The following is a 20817-nucleotide window of genomic DNA, read 5'->3' as shown; positions in this document are numbered from 1 at the left end:
CCTGCCTCCCCGCCGACGGCGCTCAGTCGCGGGGGCCCAGCCCCGCCATCACAGGCCCCGGCCCCGCCGCTCCCCTCATCCAGGGAGCGTCGCTTAAGAGCGGCTCAAGCAGAGCGCCGCGCCGCCAGAGCCGGGGCAGCCGGGCCGACGCCTTTTCGGCCGGGCCCAGCGGCGCTATTGAGAGAGGGTCCCCGAGAGGGATGCCGTTTGGGCCAATCAGAGACCAAGCGGAGAGAAGGGCTGTCAAAGAGGCCAAAAGAAATAGCGGCTCCAGCCAATGGGAAGGGGCGGGAGGCGGGAATGGAGGGGCGGGCGTGCCGCGCTTTAAAGGTGCCCTGCCCCCGTCCGTCCACCCGCGGGACAGGGGGTAGAGAGCGGGCGGGCCGGCCCGCCCTAGGCAGCAGCCGCCGCCGCCGCCACCCCCGCCGGGGCGCCGCGCCCCCGAGCCTGCCCCGGCAATGGTGGGAGGAACAAACCCCGCCGTGCGCCCCAGTGCTGGCCCCCGCTGCCCGGGGGCCGGGTCTGCCCGGCCGCTGCTCAGGCGGGGGGCGGAGGTCCCCGTCCACCCGCGGGCCGGGCTGGGGCTCGCCCACCTTCCCGGGGAACGCCCGCGGCTGCCCGCCCGCCCCGCCGCGGCCTGCCCTCACGCCTCCTCGCCGGGCGGGAGCCGTGGCACCGGCGGCGCCCCCAGGGCCTGCAGGCCTGATCCCATCGCCCGGGCCGGCCCGCACGGCCCAGCCTGGCAGCCAGCGAGGAGGAACAGGCTGCTTCTAGAGGAGTTGTTGGTTGCAAGGCAGGGGAGTTAATAATTTTCTTCCGTGGACTGGATCCTATAATCGAGTCCCCGCAGGAGAGAATGATCAACAAGCTGGACAGTTCGGCTTCTAAGGAAAATTTAAAGCTGACAGAACTAACCTGGCATGGCTTGGACGATAGCAGCTGAAGGGAAACGCGATAAATAATTAGCAGGATTTGGAGGTGCGAATACCAGACAGAGAAAAGTTTAGTATAGTAAACAAGGGAATAACTGGGACAAATGAGCCAAGATCTAAAAAGGAAATTAGAGGAAATAACTGGCTAAATATCAGCAGGTCACTCTTGGCAGTAAGAGCTGTCTGAACAGGGTTCCAAGGGGGATGGTTGTTATCTGAGTCATTTCAAGGGCCGGAGGATAAACTCTGCCGTGGTTTTCTACCTGTGGTTCACCTGGGGCTCTAGGGATGCTTCTATAGGAATGCAAGGCTTTTACTAAGCTGAAATTTGCTGTGTACAGCAAATCCCTGTATTGATCAAGTTTCATGCCCTGCTCTAGCAAACAGCATGCCTGGAGTGTTTCAGGCCCAGCCCACACATAACATCTTTCTCAATTTGTCTGCTTGATCCTCTTCTCGGGTTTAATTTTCCAGCTTCGCTGCAGCAAGCCTCACGGAGGGGACATACCCTGAGACCGTGTTGCCTGCCTCAGCCCTATTCCTCTGATTTTCTACTGAGGTGAACCAGGTTTTTATGTTGGTGTCATGCCTTTGGAATGACATCTGGAGAAGCTGGTCCTCAGCTTGTCTCTTCTCATGCTGTCGTTCAGGTTAATGATATGTTGCAATATTTTGACATGTTCTATTTATGGATCCAAGCTCAAAGGCTCGGCATGCACCAACATCTCTGAGTTATAGAAGAGACGCTTCCGTTTAAAGAGAGGTAGAGTGCTTCTGCCTAAAAAGTGCCTTGGTAACAGAGCCACAAGTAAAATCCATGTCTTCTCACTTGTAGCCTCAGGCACTATCTAATTGAACATGTTACCTCCCACATAACTGTGTCAGAAGGAGCGATTTTGCTTTCCAATCCACCTGCTCTTTCCATCTGATTCACGCTGAGGCTAGAGCCCGGCACTTGGGACACCAGATCCAAAAGCTGTCTTTTGGGCAAAAATCTGCTGGGTGTCACCGCAAAGACCGTGACACTTTAGATCCTGCCTTCCTCACTGCCTGCTTGAAACAGAGGTGGGGAACCCATACTTGCAGTTTCTTTGTATTAACAAGCCATGCCTTTCAGCCCAAACATGGTGTGTGCAAATGTAACTCTGCTCTTCCCACCTCCAAGGGCTGCCTCATCTCCTTAAGTGCATCCGTCCTCCCACTTCAGCTGAGAACCGCTGCTCTCTGTGTCATCTCCTCCGTCCAGCGCTTAAAGATGGCAGAGCTCATTGCCTTTGTCCTTGCTGTGTCACTTGGTGTTGCCAGGCTGAAGCAAGACAAGAGGTGATATTTAGCAGCCTTGGTATAACCTTGAGGGCCCCAAGGAAAGCTGGCACTTGGTGCTGTACGTGCTGCAGTCTGCTGTCCTTTGGCAATCTCACCTGACTTGCAGGCATCGGAGGTGGAAGGTGCAGTCATGGTTTCCAGAACAACATTACACCCTCGTTACCAAATTCCACTCTTCTAGAACATTTTCTCTCTCTAAAATACTCTTTCAGCTTTTGTTAGATCAGTCTACTGGACAGGATATTACTTCTCATCCGAAATTGCTTTGCTGTTCAGGTGCTGAGCAGCTGCAGAGACAGATGTGCCTGTCTTGTTTCAGAGCTGCTCTACCAAGCTACTGATTTCTAGTATTAGGCATGAATTTGCACCACAGGATACCACCTGGGCTGTACTCCCGTGTCTCTGCCCTTCTTTTCACAGGGAATTCAGTCCCCAGGATGACTCCTGTGCTGTAAGCCACCAGTCTGCAAAATCCTAGTGGTGTGTTTTGATACAGTCAGGGTTTGGTGCTCAGCTGTGTTCTCCCCAGTGAGCTGTCGAGGCCCTGTCTGCATCTCAGCCCTCTCGCATGCCCCAGTGCATGGTCTGTATCGCAGCAGAAGGAGCCCTGTCCCATGCATGGTGGCCACCTGATTTTAGGGATGGTTTTAGCTGCCCAACCTCAGCTCTTCTCACAAAGACTGAGTACCCCAGCTCAAGCACAGGACCATTTGTAGCTGGCACCCAAAGAGAGCAATGAAAACGTGGACATGGTCCATGGTCTTCTGGGAAGGACAGACAGAAAAGCTGTCCATCCATCTGTCCAGTGGCTGGAGAGACAGTGGCACCCTATGGTGAGACCAGTTGGTCACAGTGTGTCACCTGGGCCTTGTCACACAGCACCACCTCACGCGGGTCCTGGGCCGCCTTCCTTTAAGCCATGGTGGTCTCTAGGAGCATACAGGCAGGGGCGTTTCTGGGGGTCCTTGTGCCTGTTTCATTCCGAGCACCAGCCAGCTCCCCATCATGTGTCACAGAGACGAGGATGAGCCTCTCCTATTTATATCGTGATGCTCCCGCTTTGCTATATTCGTACCAGGCTGAATCATCCAGCTGGGCTCCTGGAAGAGCCATTTCAGGTCTATGATTGTCAGCTGCCTCTTCAGTCACTTCTGCTTCTGGTGTCTCCCTTTTCAGGGTTACTGTCCTACATCTGACTGCAGCCAGGAGCAGAAATAGCCTGGCACTAAACAGTGGTCAGAAGCCCTCCAGAGAGGACAGATCTCCAAAATCGAAGCCACCTACTGTTATGAAAGAGCCTGTTGACTGGAATGGAAATGTTTCACCTCCTTGCCAAACAACAGCCCATTGCTTGTTTTGTCTCTCTAAATTCCTCTTCCAGTTTCTATGGGACAGGCGGTGTTCTCCATTTCCTCTCCTAAATGGCATTGCTTGCTGCGCCGAGCAAATGCAGAGACAGATGCATCTGTTTCTCAGAACAGCTCCCATTAGCTCCCCGTTACTGTTACCACACACAGACTCACACCAAAAACACTCACACACCAGAACCCCATTCCCACCTCTTGCAGTTTTACTGCGAACCTGAATAGAGGCGATTCTCTCAGTGGCAGACCTGGCCGAGCCAGAGCCGGTTTGAGCTGCAGCAGAGGCGGAGGTGAGAGCACGGACGCAGGAATTCGCAGCGGGACCGCTCCCGTGACTCGGGTTCCCGGCAGGAGGGGAGCCCTGGGGCCCGGAGGGAAACGCCCAAATGTTTGCCAAAATTTGCCAAAGCTCGCCGCCGCTGCCCACCGGGCGCGCGCGGGGGTGGCCGCACCCCCGGTCCCGCCGCTTCATCCCTATTCGCGCGGCGGGGCGGGGCCCGCCCCCGAGGCTAGCCATTATTCATGAGCTTTCGCGCGCTTTTGCTGACCACGTGGGTCCGTTTCCGCGCGGAATCCGGCGGGGCAGGCAGAGGCGGCGGCGATGGCGGTGAGCGGCCGGGGCAGCGGGCCGGGTCGGGTCGGGTCGGGTCGGGTCGGGGCGCTGCCCCGCCCCGCCCCCGCGGGGTGCAGACCCCGGTTCTTCCCCGCCGCGGGTGTCTTGGCACTGCGGTCACGGTCGCGTGGGGTCCAGTGGGGATTTCGGGGGGGGCGGGCGGGCGTGGGGGTGAATGGGGGTGCGCTCGCCGGGGACACCCGAAATGCCGGGACGTTTCCCACGTGCTGTGCACCGGAGAAGACAGCCGGGGGGGGATCGGAGCCCTGCCCCTCCGATCTGGCTGCTCTGGGCTTGCAGGATGGATTTCCCCCCCCTCTCCCATGCATTTCCGTTGTCATTTGCAAGGAGGGCTAATTATTTTAATCTTTCCCCCTTCGGGAAAGAGGACTTGTCGCTGATCCATGGCCCCCGCCTGCCCTCCGCCCCCATTGCAGAGGCTCCTGGGAGCACCGGTTCCCCTCTCCCCCCAGGGCCCGGTGCCGGGGAGGAGGCTGCCGCGGCCCCCCCGCCCTCACCCTCTCCCTCCGGGCCTTGCAGGACTCCTCCGAGTCGCAGGCGGCGGCCACCAGCCCCGTGCGCAGCTCTCGCCGGGGCGATGCCTTCACCTCCAGCCCCGGCCGGGACCTGCCCCCCTTCGAGGATGAGTCCGAAGGGCTCCTGGGGACCGAGGGGCTCCCCGAAGAGGAGGAAGAAGGCGAAGAGCTCATTGGGGAAGGGATGGAAAGGTAAGGAAGCCGGTGGGAGCCAGCTTCGGGGGTGTCGTGTCTGGGGACGGGGTTTTGCTAACGGGACATCAGTGCAGCCAGCGACATGGTGAGGGCTCTCAGCCGTGGTGGGGTCCCTCTGCTGTGTTGGTAGCTGGGGTGAGGGGGCCGAAGAGCTTCTGGACAGTGGAGAAAGCTCAGGGCGTGGTGTCGTTTGAGTCCTGGAAGAACTGAGCAAATTGCAAGCTGGGAGCCAAGTGCCATCGTGATCCAGTGTGGGTAAACCAGGATCTCCCTGGATGTGTGATGTGCATCCAGCACAGCTCCTTACTCCTGCAGGCATAAATGTTAGCGTTTTTTTTACCAGGCCTGCTGGCAAGCTGGTGAACTTTACAATACAAAGGCTTGAATGTTGGCATTCATAACCATGGTGCTGGAGCCCTTTGTACTGCAGGGCATCTTGGGTTGTGAAGTGCCTTCCTGCTCAGCACGCTCAGTCTTGCCACAGAATAACTGTCCTGACACCTACCCAGCAGTAGCCAGAGAAGGGCTGGAGAAACAGTTCCTGGAGCCTGCCTGATTCCATGCCGTGTGTGTGTGCTAGGGACTACCGCCCCATCCCCGAGCTGGATGTCTATGAAGCGGAGGGCCTGGCCTTGGACGATGAAGATGTGGAGGAGCTGACCGCCAGCCAGCGGGAAGCCGCGGAGCGAGTAATGAGGCAGCGAGACCGCGAGCTGGAGCAGGGCATGGGCCGCATGAGGAGGGGGCTGCTTTACGGTAGGTGGAGATGAGCTGTACCAAGTTGGCTGCTGATCCCCGTGTGGTTGACTGTAACCCGGCCCTTGTGGGGGAGCTGGACTCTTGCCCTCAGATTAGCAGGGAGGTCCCTGGAGCTCCAGCGTATTTGGGCTCTTAGTGAAATCTCTGGCTGTGGGTTTGGCTGGACTCCTCAGTTCATGATCCCTTTGATTTGGGCTTCCTAGGAGCTCATTTGGTGTGTTCTTCCAGTTGTGTGTTCGCTGCTGAAACAAAGTCAGGATCCTGGGCCTGTATCAAGAGTTTGGGATTCTACTGAGCATATGCTGTTGAGTTTGTTGGTGTTGGTGTTCTTATAGAGACTTTTGTGGGCTGGATGGGAGGGCCTTTGATGTACTTGGAAGCCTGTTCCTTGGCCTTCCTCCCTTAGTGCATTAATGGACATGACTGTGTGCTGTTGCATACAAATCTTCATGCCCATAAAGTCTTTGGATACATTGTGGAAAATGTAGGAGCCAGGCTAGAACTGAATATAGGCTGGGCCTGGGATGGCTCTTGGTTTGTATCGAAGGCTCTGACCTCTATGCTTCCACAGCCCTTGTGATCCAACTGTGACTAATCCAAAGAGTGGGAATGGGAATCCCAGCTCTTTAGCATTTTTTCATCCCAACCCTTAGATAGTGACGATGAAGACGAAGACCGTCCTTCACGGAAGAGGCGGCTGGCAGAACGAGCTGCTGACGGCATGGAAGAGGAAGATGAAGACATGATTGAGAGCATTGAGAATCTGGAAGACATGAAAGGGCATTCGGTGAGGGAGTGGGTCTCCATGGCAGCTCCCCGGCTTGAGATCTACCACCGCTTCAAGAACTTCTTGAAGACCCATGTGGATGACCATGGGCACAATGTCTTCAAGGAGAGGATCAGTGACATGTGCAAAGGTAGGGCTGGGTGATTAGAGGCTCTCTCGTCTTTATGTGGGTCACGGTACTTTGCAGTGATCCATTCCATAGGTGAATTTTTTTCTGCCTGCCTTGTTTGTCCCAGACACTGAGTCAGCACTTCAAGGAACTCTGACGCTGATGGAGATAAATGAATAGTGGAAACATGTCTACTATCTTCTTTGATTCTGGCTGACTAATTAGCAGGCCCTTGGTGTCTGCTACTCATTAATATTCCTATCATAGAAATGCTAGCAAAAGAATATGTGGGGCAGCAGACAGTGGTCTGCAAGCTTGCGATCTGAAAGAGACAACAATTGCTTGCTGTCTGTGCCAGTTACTTTCTCACACTGGAAACTGGATTATCCAGCGAGGGGACACAAATAGACCTTGTGACTTTGAAAACCATGTCAGTGTTGCAGCCTTGTATTCTGACTAGGCACCGACAGAAGAAACAGTCCTTAAGGTTGTCATTGATAAACTTTAAAAGCAGAAATTGTCACATCTAGGAACAGCTCATGCAGTTGTTCATATTTATTCTTTACATTGAGGCAGAAGCTCCAGAAGCGTGAGTAGTGGATCAGGGTCAGTGTTGTACAGCTAGGAAATAAAAGGCATTTGTCTTGGCCCTTCCCAGGAACATAAGACGCAGAAGGTTTTTTGCCAGCCATTCAGCACAGTTGTCTCTCCTATTAACTTCTGTTTCCTGGAGGTCTGTGGGAGAGTTTTGTGTTGGGCTGAGGCTTTTGAGTCTCGGAAACACTGAGCCTGGGAAGTATCTGTGCTGAACTGGAGAGGAACAATCACAAGCTTGGTACTGATGAAGAATTTGTCAGAGAAATAAATTAAAAAGAGTTTTCCGCCTGTTTTCAAATTGGTGACCTCTGAACACTTTTTCAGAGAAGGTGCAGGCATCTGCAAACTGCAGCCTGTAGGATACAGGCTTGCCTGTTCTGGCTGTCTTTTGCAGACTCCTTGAGGAGTGAGCAGGCTGAAAATACAATTCACCCTATCTTTTTCTTAAGAGAACAGAGAGAGTCTGGTGGTGAACTACGAGGATCTGGCAGCTCAAGAACATGTCCTTGCCTACTTTCTGCCTGAGGCCCCAGCAGAAATGCTGAAGATCTTTGATGAAGCAGCCAAGGAAGTGGTGTTGGCCATGTACCCCAAGTACGATCGTATTGCTCAGGAGATCCATGTCCGTATCTCCCACCTCCCTCTGGTGGAAGAGTTGCGGTCGCTCAGGTAAGCAGCAGAATTACCGGCAGTGGCTGTGGGGCCTGCAGCAGGCTTTGGGATGCTCAGAAGAACTAGTCTGCAAGCTAAAGCTCTAGATAAGTGCAACAGGACGACTGAGCTTATTACAGAAAAAAAGTGAGATTAGGAATGAACTTGCAGTGTCGCTAAAGGTAAAACACAAACCCTGCAAGAAAACTCCTACTGATAGTTTCTTACTATGCCTTTGGGACTTGTGTCTTGTAGCAAGAATATTTCTGTAGGGTGTTCTGCCTTGTGTGCCCTGCAGGCACCCAGCATCTCTCTGTCTTTCCTCAGGCAACTGCACTTGAATCAGTTGATCCGGACCAGCGGAGTGGTGACAAGTTGCACAGGGGTCCTGCCTCAGCTCAGCATGGTCAAATACAACTGCAGCAAGTGCAGCTTCATCCTGGGACCCTTTTTCCAGTCCCAGAACCAGGAGGTGAAACCCGGTTCCTGTCCAGAGTGTCAGTCTCTTGGCCCCTTTGAAATCAACATGGAAGAGGTAAGAGATGTGCTTGCCTGGATGGGGCTGTCTGCTCATCTTGCCCAGGCTGCTGCGCTGCCTGTTCCTCCCAGCCCTGCCTTGGCTCCCACCCTGTGAAGAGGCTTGGTGCTGGGAGAGGCATTTACTGCTATATCCAGGGGTCTGTGAAGATAGATCTTGTCTATTTGAGCTTTTGACCTGAATGCCCAGTTTAGCAGCCAAAAGTCATTTACTGCCTCATTGTAAGTGTCTGGGCTGAATCTTTCGCCACAATCATCTCTGTGGTACACAGTTACCTATCCATATTGTAGAAATGCAGATACAGACTATCTAGCTCTCCTCCTTCCCAAGTTAGGTCAGTATTTCCTGATCTGCCAGCTAAGGAAACTAAAGGACGGTAGCAAAGTCATTGATGTGGAGCTTCTGACTTTCATTCTTTGCTTTGATATCTCTAACCATCACAAGAGGAGCATCCTCCTCCCAGGAACTGGTCCAGTGTTTGGGTGGACAAACACTGCGGTGGCTGAAAGACAGTGGTGAGATGTGGCAAAGTGCTTTCCTGTCCTCGTTGTCTGTCGCACCCTGGAGCTGCTCCTCACAACCTCCATCCTCCCATGCCCATAGTTTTCTAACCAAACGATAGTAAACGTTTGAATGGATCTTCTCTGGTGAGGTGTCTTTGAAAAGTATCGGCTGTGCTGATGCCCATCAGACTTGCTGGGTAACTTCTATTCTGTTGCTGCAGACAGTCTATCAGAACTATCAGCGCATCAAAATCCAGGAGAGCCCTGGGAAGGTAGCTGCTGGCAGGCTGCCCCGCTCCAAGGATGCCATTCTCCTCGCCGATCTGGTTGACAGCTGCAAGCCAGGGGATGAGATTGTGAGTACGTTGTTGAACTCAAGTATGGGGTGAGCACCAAGCATTTTTAAACTCTGACAGTGACACCACGGGAACATCTGTGGGGATGTGGGGAGGGATTGTCCTCAGATGCATTTGGGCAGCTACTTTTGAGACTGCTATCTTAAAATGGAGAGGGGGCTGTTTTGTACTGTGCAGGCACTGACATACCATCTCCTGGTTCCCAGGAGCTAACAGGGATCTACCACAACAACTATGACGGCTCCTTGAACACTGCCAATGGGTTCCCAGTGTTCGCGACTGTGATCCTGGCCAACCACATCGCCAAGAAGGACAACAAGCTGGCTATTGGAGAACTGACTGATGAAGATGTGAAAGTGATTGTGGGTCTGTCCAAGGATGAGCAAATTGGGGAGAAGGTGCGTCTCACTCAGACATCCCTTCTTTTCCTGTTGGTAGCTTGCCATCGCCTGGCAGCTGGATCAGAAAGTGATGAAAGGTGCCAGCTGGCTAAACAGTGGTTAAATAAGCTTCTAGAAATTCCTGTTCCCTCTGAATGGTCTTCTGGTCTTCTGTAGCTCTCAGATAGCTGTTGATGAGAGTGAGTTATAGGAGGGAAGTAAGTAAGAAACTTTTCCTTGTACTTTTGGGGGTCAAATTTGCTGTTTCTCCCCTTCCTTCTCTGGGCCTTCCACACACAACAGGGCTGGAAGACGGGGTAGAGACAGTCAGACACTGCTTGTATCTGATCATTGTTTTCCCTCCCCATATCTTGAAAGCAAAGTGGGGGAAGTGTTCAGAGGGGCCAATGCTTATGTGTCCAACCCCCTTAAGGGGATGTTATTACTTAGCTTAAGCTGTGGTAGAAATCTTAGCTTTGCTTCTCTCTGTATGCTAAGACCTGAATCCAGTACTTGAAAGAAGAAAGCTCCTGGACTGGTGCATGTTCATCCTCACTTGGGTCAGGTTTAAGCTCTGTAATAGGGGGACTTCACTATGTTGCCTTGATCATGTTGTTTTTATATTGACGGCTGTTCCCAGTGGGTGGAGCAGCTTCAGTTGAGCCAGGACTGTTTTAACATCAGTAGTCTCCAGCATCAGGCTATTATCAGAATACCCTTGAGAGACTAAGCCAGATGTTCATAATATTTGATCATGATGACAATTCATGTGCAGCATAGCCCATTCAGCTACTATCATGTGCAGTGAGAAGGTCTCAAATCAAGGTCTCCAGCTTTGCAACAGCTGATAACAGCCACTGCGATGTGCTTTGTGTACAACAGGAGTGTGGAGGCAGTGGCAGCAGCTTCCAGCACCAGACTACACAATCTGCCATGCCCCAGCAGCACTGTTTTTGTGAAGTACCTTTAGGGGACTCTGGGTGGGTAGTTACCTTTGAAAAAGCCCCCTCATCTTGGATAATAAAAGACTCTGGAGACAGCAGGATCTTAAGGGTATCCTCAGATACAGCGCCTTGCTGATGTTCATGCTAAATTCTGCCCAGACTGGAAAATGGTATTCCCTGGACAACTCCTCTGGTTTTCCTTTCAGATTTTTGCCAGCATTGCCCCATCTATTTATGGGCATGAAGATATCAAGAGGGGCTTGGCTTTAGCTCTCTTCGGTGGAGAGCCCAAAAACCCAGGTGAGTGTCACTTGTGTCACTTGGGGCTGCTTCACTCAGCTGAAGGCAAATGGATCTGGGTTTGTCTGCGCTGTTGCAGTGAGAGTGGTTAGAGTTGTCTGTGTGTCTTGGTGACAGATGAGGTAACAGACTGAGGGATATCTGTGATGGAAGTGGCTGCTTTTATCATGCTGAAAACTGGTGTGACAGTAGAAACGCTAAGACTGAAAACAGCTCCTGCTGCAAAGCTGGGCAAGTTTTTATCCCTCCTCCTTTAGGAGGTCATGTTTGATGCCCCTTCAGAGGTTTGACCTTTTGGGGTCCTGCTTTGTTATCATCTCCTTCGAAGGATGTGTTCAGCAAGGTTAGAAATGCTGTTTTACACATGTGACCGCCTCCAAAGCTGACTTTCTTTTTCCCTTAGCTTCCCTGTAAAGTGGTTTCCCTGCTTACTGTTTGCCTTCCCTTCAGCTTTGTGGTGGTTAGGGCAGGGTTGCTATCAAGCCATGCACTCAGCTACCAACATGTCTCTCCCATTACTGTTGTAGGCGGCAAACACAAAGTCCGTGGTGACATCAACGTGCTTCTGTGCGGAGACCCTGGTACTGCGAAATCACAGTTTCTTAAATACATAGAGAAGGTGTCTAGCAGAGCAATCTTCACCACTGGCCAGGGTGCTTCTGCTGTGGGCCTCACAGCCTATGTCCAGAAGCACCCGGTCAGCAAGGAGTGGACTTTGGAGGCAGGAGCCCTCGTGCTGGCTGACAGAGGTGTCTGCCTGATTGATGAATTTGACAAGGTGAGGCCCAGCTTCATCTCTGTGGGAAGGATTAGCCGTGGAGGGACCGGCTATAACCTCTGCGATGAGGTGACACTGTAACTCAAGGTGCCATCTCCCAGCTGACCAAGGTTCCTGCAGTTTGCTTAGGCCCTTGCTGGTCCACAGTGCAGTTTGCTACCTTTTCAGAGCAGCAGGAGCCGATTCCCCTTGGCATGTTGGGTGATGGGTATAGACAGAGATTCAGTTCAAGTCATTCTTGCTTTGTCATAGATGAATGATCAAGATAGGACCAGCATTCACGAAGCCATGGAGCAGCAAAGCATTTCCATCTCCAAAGCAGGCATTGTCACATCCTTGCAAGCCCGCTGCACTGTCATTGCTGCTGCTAATCCCATAGGTAAGTGCTGAGAGACCACAAGACCATCTCAGGCCTCCAGCATGAGTCCTGCTGTCATGAGAACTGTGGTGCAGCTTCCCCTTCCTCTGCCTGGTTTCTCCGGATCAAGCGAGCAGTAAAGTCTCCCTGTGCAGGAGGTCTGTGCTTGCTTCAAAGCTTCAGCCTTGGAGCCTGTGTTTGACTTTGATGTTTGTCTCTGCGATCCAGGTGGGCGATATGACCCATCGTTGACTTTCTCAGAGAATGTAGACCTGACAGAGCCCATCATCTCTCGATTTGATATCCTGTGTGTGGTGAGAGACACAGTGGACCCAGTGCAGGTACAAGCTGTGCTATGAATCTGAGCTTGTGCTGGGCTTGCGATGCTGCTGTTGGGATGCTCAGCTGCAGTTGCCTGCTGAGTTTTGCTATCCAGTGAGTGTCTTCAGCATCTGTTACTCCATTGCTGTCTTGTAGGATGAAATGCTTGCCCGGTTCGTTGTTGGCAGCCATGTCAAGCACCACCCAGGTAGCAAAGAGGCAGTGAATGGGGACGCCGATGAGGTCATTCTTCCCAACACATATGGGGTTGAGCCCATTCCCCAGGAGATCCTGAGGAAATACATCATCTATGCCAAAGAGAAGGTCCACCCCAAACTCAACCAGATGGACCAGGACAAGGTGGCCCGGATGTACAGTGACCTCAGGAAAGAGTCTATGGTAAGAATACTGAGGAAAGAGGGGAAGAAGTATGTATCTAGACTGCAGATCAGCCTGAGACTGCTCCAGCATATGTTGACGCATTCTTGCCATTCCCATCGCAAAAGTCTGTGCCACTGTTTTGTGAGAGACAGGCAGATCCTGCAATGTCTGCTGAACAGATGATTCCTCATCTAAATGCAAAGTCTTGCCTGTTGGTTATCTGTGGACTGATGGGCTGGACACATGTACTAGTGCCTGCCATGGCAAAGTCCTCTTATTGTCACCCAGTCTGGCAGGCCCACAGGAGATGTTTGCATTCACTCAGACCTGTATGCTCCTGGTACGTTACAGGGAGCTGTTCTGTGTAGAAATGCCCTTCTCTTTTGTCCATGGGATCTCTCAGGCTTGTTTCATCCTCTCCAAATGGAAGGTGAATTTGTTGAGGTCAGAGGGATGTTTTTGGAGCTTGGAAAAACTGTATCTTTTCTTTTTTAATTGATTTTTTGTTTCTTAAACTCCTCCTAAAAGTTGCTGGAGGAAGCGGGATTGCTGTTCCTGGAAAGGCACTAAACAATGGCAAAGAGGAACACCACGCAGCGTCCCCTCGCACCCTGCTGAATTAAAATGTTGAGCCTGTACCGCTCTGTGCAGAACGTGCCAGCAGGTGGCAGAGCCTCCCCAGCCTGAGACAGTCCTCAAAGGTCCAGGAGCAGCTCCCTACGGTGTGAAGTAGGCCCTGGGCCAGAAGCCGCCTGTCTTGCCCCATGTCTTTTACCCTTCAGTAAGGAGTTGCCTCCTCCTCTCCCCCCACAGGCAACCGGCAGCATCCCCATCACAGTGCGCCACATCGAGTCCATGATCCGGATGGCCGAGGCTCACGCCCGCATGCACCTGCGGGACTATGTGGTGGAAGATGATGTCAACATGGCCATCCGGGTGATGCTGGAGAGCTTCATCGACACGCAGAAGTTCAGCGTCATGCGGAGCATGCGCAAGGTGGGCACCGGCTGAGCCGAGGGCTGTAGCTGCACCCCAGACCCCGTGGGTTCAACTGCAGCCTCCTCGCAGTGCCCTGGCTGTGGGAGGAGGCTCTTCCAGGCTCTGCAGGGGTCTGTCCAGCAGTCAGGCACTAAGCCCGTGTAAATGGAGTACTGGGAGTCTGAAAGCACTGCTGCATGACTGCCCTTTGTTAGTCTGTGGTGGGGCAATGTTTTTGTTGGGGCAGAGAAGGAAGTGCGCCCCAAGCCTCTGTATCGAAAGCACTGCCACGTCTCTCTTCTTTTTTGACGCCTTCCCTGCTGTTTTGTCACTGGGCTCCCACTGCTGCTCCTGCCAGGTGATCAAGCCCAAGCAGGCAGTTAGTTTCTTCAAGTTTTTTCTAGGGCTCCTCAGGGGACAGTTAACCACAGGGCAGCACTCACTGTGGTTTAGTGCACAATCTGCCCTTTTCTCCGAGTGGCAGGGGCTGGCTCCGAACAGCTCTTGGCTGGCCACAGCCTGGCATTTATCCACTCCGAGTGTCTGCCCTCAGTCTGGACGACTCGTGGCCTCTCTGTTTGGCTGCAAACAGCCAGCCAAGCATGAGCGTCTGCTGGGGAGGCACAGGGCAGCCTGGGTTAAGGGAAGCTGCTTTACGCCTTCCCCAGAGCCAGCCCTCCCACGGCTGCTTCCCCCGTGGGCAGCACAGCTCCACAGCAGTGCGCTGCCAGCCCCCGAGAGGCTCCAGGGCCCCTCCAGAGATTTTTAATGGGTGTAAGAGCAGCTGGCAGAGGGGTGTCATGGTTGTCACAGGCCTGTGTTTTAACTGCATGTGCGGGTGGCAGCTTGGCAAGGCCAAAGTTCCTTAAGAGACACTAAGGGTGCAGGTGACAGCATTGTCATTTGGTTCCCCTTCTGCTCTCTGGGAGGAGGGGGTTGGCTGGTGTTGGGTACAGGAGATTGCAGTGCGTCACTTGGTTCCTGACCCTCTTGGCTCATCTCATCCTCCCTCCCAGACGTTCTCCCGCTACCTTTCATTCAAGCGAGACAACAACGAGCTGCTGCTGTTCATCCTGAAGCAGCTGGTTGCAGAGCAGGTGATGTACCAGAGAAATCGCTATGGGGCCCAGCAAGATACCATAGAAGTCCCAGAGAAGGACCTGGTGGATAAGGTATGGCCTTACTGTAACAAGCCTTCTCTGGGGTTGGTTCCTGCTTTCTCTCTGCAGCCTCAGAACCAGAGAGATTCTTAGAGTTGTAACTTTCCTTCCTGAGTTATGGTACCAGAAAAAAGTTGTGTTAATTTAACCCAGAATCAGGGTTGTCTCATCTGTGTCTGCTCCTCTCTTCTCTGGGAGTGCCAAATTCTTCCCCCTCAGTTCTCAGGCACCCCCATAAAGCTTTGGGGTTGGAGTGGTAAATCCTGCAGTATGGCTGGTGCTTTGCCGGTGAATGAGAACACGAGTTCCCTGGCACCTGCATTTCAAGAAGCAATGAGCAGAAAAATCTCTGTTTATATGAAGTTTCCCAACCCCTCCTGGGGCTCACCCTCCTCCTCCTTAATGCGTCCTCATCCTGGTCCAGGGGCTGTGCTCCTGACTCTGCCTTTCAGTACCGAGTATTGACCTTGCTTGGCACTAAAGCAGTGTATGATTCCTGGGTTGCTGCTTTTCTGCTCCTTGCATCAAATGTGCAGAGTAACTACTTCCAGAGCCACGGCTTGGTGCTGCTGGTGTGACCACCCCCAGTCAGAGGTCTCCTGCAAAACTCTCTCCCACTGGGTGAGGTGTCGGGGGCTTTTGGATAGGAGTTAGTTCTAGCTCTAGTGGAAGTAAAAGGACAAGTTGAGAGCAGGTAGATGCTGAGACAGCATCCTCTCTTTGCTCAGCTCAGCTCTGCCAGTGCTCTTTCCTCCTGACCTGCAGTCTCCCCTGCTACTGCAGTTCTGATTGCTGCTGAGCAGAGCAGAGATTGCTGACTGTCAAATTTTATGTGTCCTCTGCTATGGAAAACCACATGGTTCTTACCTTTTTTTAAAATAAACATTGACCTCTCCCCTCCCTCCTCTTCCTCCCAGGCTCGGCAGATTAACATCCACAACCTCTCTGCCTTCTACGACAGTGAAGTGTTCAAGATGAACAGGTTCAGCCGGGATGTGAAGCGGAAGCTGATTGTCCAGCAGTTCTGAGGCTGGCAGCAGAGTTTGCCATGTGCTCCTATGAGATGAGACCTCAGTCTTGCAGCCCTCCCAGGAATGCTACAGAGATCATGATCCAGAGGGACTAAACTGCACATTCTCTTGCTTGCTTTGTGCCTTATGGATTAAGGGAGTGCTGAGCTGCTGAAGACCTTGTAAATAGAACAGAATTAAGTAGTTAAATGCCCAGCCAAGTCTGTTTAGCAACTTGGTTCACTGTTTTGCCTTGTAGCTAAGCACAACGGGGAGAGAATTGCTGGCCACATAGATGGCATGTTTGCCGTTTGTTTGTCACTATTTGTTATGGGCTCATCTGCAGGAGAGACTGAGTGGGAGCATTCAAAAAGCATTTTTCTGCCTTATTCACACCCCTTGGATTGCAAGCACCCTCAGGGATTCTCTTTTCCCATCTCTGGTGACTGTGCAGCCTGCTGGGTGATAATTGAGACTGCTTTCAACTCTCCATGAACCAGCCAGCCTCTCAGCTCCAGGCCTTTGTGCCTGACACTTGACATTTCCCCACGTGCCCACATAGGTTGACCTTGTGCTTGGTTTCTGCAAGAGAGGCAAGGGGGCCAGAGGAAGAGGAGAACTGAAATAAAACAACTATTTCTGATATTGGTGATCTGTATGGGCAGTGAAAGCTCCTTTGGTACATGCTGGGGCACTGTCCAGAAGCCTTAGGGAAGGGACTTCCCCTGCCTTACTGGGTGTTATCTCTGTGGTGCAGCTGTCAACAGATGTGAATTTATGGCTAGATCGAAGTGCTGGCACCTAAACTGAACACCATCTCTCACGCCCATTTGTTGAGGATGAAGTACCCATGGTGCTGTTTTTGAGAGCAGCAGTGGAGGAGCCCTGAGCTGGAGGTGATCAGGGAGGACAGGATGGGCTCAGTGTTCACGTGCAGTTTCTTTACTGTGTACATTTTGAATACATTTGGTTTTCAATACTGTTGTGTTTCCTCTTTTGGGAACTGCTGCAGCCACGGGAGGAAGGAGGAGCATAAGTGAGCAACCTGGATGCTGAACCAGCTGCTCAGCGGTTTGTAGGGTTGGGTTTGGGTACAAACACATCCCACGTTTGGTCTTCAAGTTAGTGGGAACTGCCAGTGCTGGTCTCTCAGCTATTGCATGTCCTCACTGTGGATAGATACCAGGACACAGTTGTCCACAGGACAGTGTCATGAACACTGCAGTTCCTACCCAGGGCATGCCTGCAGTGGCTCCTTCCCTGTCTTGCCTGTTTATTGGAGCACTGATCCCTCTGTGGGGCTCTCTCCTGTAAGTGTTAGTATCACCTTGAGACTGTCTTGTCACTTCTTTTCCCACTCTTGGGTGAGACAGCCTTGATCTCCTGTCTTGGCTGCCATTTGGATTCCAGTCTGGGAGAAGCAGTAAACCCTCTCCAAGATGCAGCTGGGGTGTGTAGTGAATGTGCTTTGCCTGGCTAGACTACGGGACCGTAAGGCATCTCCAGCCTCCTACTGCCTGTGCTCAGGAGAATTTGTGAGCTGGCGGCTGCAATTCTGTGCTGTCCAAGCACTCGTGTCCCTGGCTGTCGACGCTGTGGGTTTGTCATGGTGATGTGCGTGGATGTGTGCCCTCTCAGCCTGGTTGTTACGAGGGAGCTAGCGGTGCTTGAACCCTGCTGGGGGCTTAGCACATGACTCGGCCTGAAACTGGCTCTGCGTGTTGCCTTTTCTGTCTGCCAGCTCCCTCCTGTGTATTTGTTTAACTGTTTGGGCTATTTTTTCCCTTCCCACTGGGTCTCTTGTCTACCAGGGCTTTCTGCAGGCAGCCCACAGAGACGCTTTCCTGGCATGCCTTCCCTGCCTGAGGAGCCCTTTGCCCCCTGAATGTGTGCCCGGGTCAGGTGTGCGCTGGGGAGGGCAGAGCTGCTGTGTGCCTGGAACCACCACCTGGTGCGGCCCAGCGTGGTTGCTCTGGGCTGGGCACAGAGCTGTTAGCACTTCACCTCGTAATGCCAGAGGCCATGGGCAGAGGCCATCCTGGGGGAGAGCAATTGCCAACACTTGAAAGCTGGGCCCACCTCTGCAGGAACCCACATTCCTTGCTGGGGAAAGTGCTGGCCCTCAGATGGCAAAACCAGCAGTAACGAGGGATGCAACAAGCTTGTGAAGCAAACTGAACTTGTGAGTTGTGGGGATGAGCGTTGGGTGTGGGAGGAGGAGGCTTTGTGTTGCACCGGACAAACAGGAAATGCTTCCTAAACAGTTGCAACCTTGTGAAGCCTCTGCTGTGCCTATAGTGACCCACAGAGTTAAATATGTGGCCAAGCATGTCATTGCAAACCATGAGAGAACACACAGGAATGGAGTGGGACTCATGATTTTCCCAGCTCCTTGCCCTGCTGCTGGATAGGGCTGTTGACAGTCACCCTTCAGTTTTGTCCTACAGCTTGCTCCTGCCTCCTGTGCTCTGGTCCTGCCCCACTTGGCACACAGGGTGAGCAGTGGCAACAGAGAGATGCTACTGTTGGAGTCACTTGTTTGTCACTTTGCTCACTCTGCCTCCTCCTGAATCCTCACTACAGGGGCAGTTCTGCCCTCCCACCTTGCTGTGTTGCCAGCATCCAGCAGAGCAATGAATTCTTGCAGCTGCACCCTTGCTAATGTTGGCATCAGCTGCTCAATAGAGTGTTAATGCCAGTCTGAAGGCATGTTCCTCCTCTCGTGGCCACTGAGCTTTTCAGGTTCCCTGGAGGAAGCTTTGGCTGTTGACAGCATCAGGTGTCTGGTCTGGACAGGGGTGAAAACAGATGCTTATTTGAACAGGGACTGCCTAGACAGGGGGCATGTTCCAGCTGAACATAGCAAGGATTTTACAGCAGGGCTCTGGAGATCGGAAAGCCAAGCCACACTCTCATGAAACGAGGAGTTGCTCCCTTGATAACCTTGAGTTTAGCCAAGCTTGAGCACTCGGCTTCTTGCTACTGTGATTTGAACGTTGCACAGCACCTCTGACAACCTGGGGCAAAAGCAAGAGTCTTGGGGAGGTGAGGTTTGTCCACAACATGCTGTGCCTGGGCTCAGGTGGAAGAGGGTGGGGGTGCTCCTTGCAAAGCAGACAGGGCTTTGTGGAGCCAGGCAGTGTCCCTCCTGGGGCTCATGCCCGCTTTGGAATTGTGGTTGTTGGCAAATGCTGGGTGAGACTGGCTTGGAAGAGCATCTTGATTTGAAAAGGGGTGGGCCAGATGGGCCAGATCCTGACCCAGTTTAATTTGAACATTCTGTGTGCACACTCTTGAGAGTGCATCATGGCTTTCTGCATCTTATAACAAGCTGTTTGACCATATCCCAGCATGGAGCACACATATACAAGTAAACATAATGCATACATGTCTGCTTGGGGTACATGGGCAGGTGCCTGCAGATAACCAGCTAACACGTGAGGGTATATGATCTGGAAAAAAGGGGGAGACAAGCCCCCTCCCCTTCCTGCAAGCTCTTTCCTACCTACTGACAGGGTTTAGAGTCTTGACATCTTCTGCCTTCATTGCGATCATAAACCAACACGCTGGCACACATCTGCAAGTCCTGGGTTGTATCCAGTGTGCCAGTGGCTGTTTCTGAGTCTGCTTGTCAAATGGCAGATGCCCCTTGAGTAGGGGAAGTCCCACCTCCAGTAATGCATTTTTTTCCCCACAAATTAATGCCAAAGCCACTTGGAAAAACTAGCATATCTAGCATTTCTGGACTGACAGTGTTTCACTTTCTCCCATGCCAGACCTTGGCTAGGACCCGCTCTGTCCATCTCCTGAGGGTTTACTAAAGAGCTGTCTGGAATCTGGTTGACAAGAGCTTTCCCAGCATAACTGTGCTCAAGATCTAGCAGTTGTGTTGGATAGTGTCATCTTCCTGTTCTAGAGGAGGCCAACCAGCTGCAGTTCAACCAGGAGGGCCATTTCAGGTGCTTATGGCTCTGTCCTTGTTGACCTCAGCTGACCTGAATACCTGAATTCCAGCATGTGATCTCTGAGCCATGAAGACAGTATGGGAATATGTTTAGAGAAGATGCATATCTACAGATGCAGGTGAGTCACTGCAGACAGCTACCCCTCATGCCATGTTGCAGGGAGGGTGCACTCTGAACTTCCTAGTATTTTTCCATCTCCTAAAATACTTTTCCACTTAACAAGGCAGAGCCAAAATCGGATCAGACTTCTGCTATATTTTGCATCTATTATGCAGTTCTTGCTGCCATGACTGATTTAATGTCTCCATTATTATGGAGCACTGGTCTGCCAACAACTCCAGCCATCCAGCATGCTCCTCGGCCACAACTAAATGTCTGTGAGGAGTCTCAAGGGGCTGCTGAGCTCTGCATCTTTACAGCAAAAGCTCCTTGGAAGGGGGTTGTGCTCCTTTCTGCTCATCTTGCAAGTCATTTCCCTCTAAAGGCAAGGTGAAGCTGTGGGGGGAGCCCAGGGGAGGTGCCAAATTATCTGGGTTATCTAGTGCTCAGTGAGATGTGAAAGTAACTGTCCTGTGTAAAAGATGCTGAGGATCTTCAGTCCCATCAAACCACATGGAAACACATATGTATGAGTGCCAGTAGTCCCCACAAGCCAGCGTGTGACTCTCCTCAGAGTCCACAGACTCCAGCCCTCTTCAGACACAGGCTGCTCCCTCTGCGCTGGAGACACCCACACCCAGCTCAGCCAGCTGTTAAGAAACCAGGAGGTTCTCTGAAGACAGCATTGGGCTTTTCAGTTTAGCAAGGAAAACTGTAACCCATAAATCACATCTGGGTTCTTTTCAGTGAAGATACTTTGTTCAGCGTGGGGTAGAAACTCCCTCCTGGACAGTTTCTCAAGTCACTGTGCAAGGAGGGAGGCTTACATTGTCAGGGCCCTGAGGGTACTAACAGGCCTTAGCTGCCCTAACCAGGC

At 52.5% G+C, this 20817-nt stretch overlaps 1 protein-coding gene across 1 annotated transcript; it reads left to right on the top strand.

The window, feature by feature from the left end:
* Positions 1-4223: 4223 nt before the first annotated feature.
* MCM2 (minichromosome maintenance complex component 2) lies at positions 4224-15909 on the top strand. Its single transcript, XM_075714600.1, has 16 exons — positions 4224-4229; positions 4776-4963; positions 5547-5722; positions 6379-6642; positions 7668-7887; positions 8197-8404; positions 9132-9266; positions 9473-9664; positions 10797-10890; positions 11418-11668; positions 11921-12047; positions 12255-12367; positions 12504-12746; positions 13542-13724; positions 14723-14878; positions 15784-15909. Exons 1-16 carry the CDS (start codon positions 4224-4226, stop codon positions 15892-15894), a joined length of 2667 nt encoding a protein of 888 aa, XP_075570715.1. The 3' UTR covers positions 15895-15909.
* The last annotated feature ends 4908 nt before the right edge of the window (positions 15910-20817 follow it).

Source organism: Pelecanus crispus, chromosome 7 (genome assembly GCF_030463565.1).
Source record: "Pelecanus crispus isolate bPelCri1 chromosome 7, bPelCri1.pri, whole genome shotgun sequence".
In the NCBI taxonomy this organism is placed as follows: domain Eukaryota; kingdom Metazoa; phylum Chordata; class Aves; order Pelecaniformes; family Pelecanidae; genus Pelecanus; species Pelecanus crispus.
This window is presented reverse-complemented; position numbering and strand designations above follow the sequence as displayed.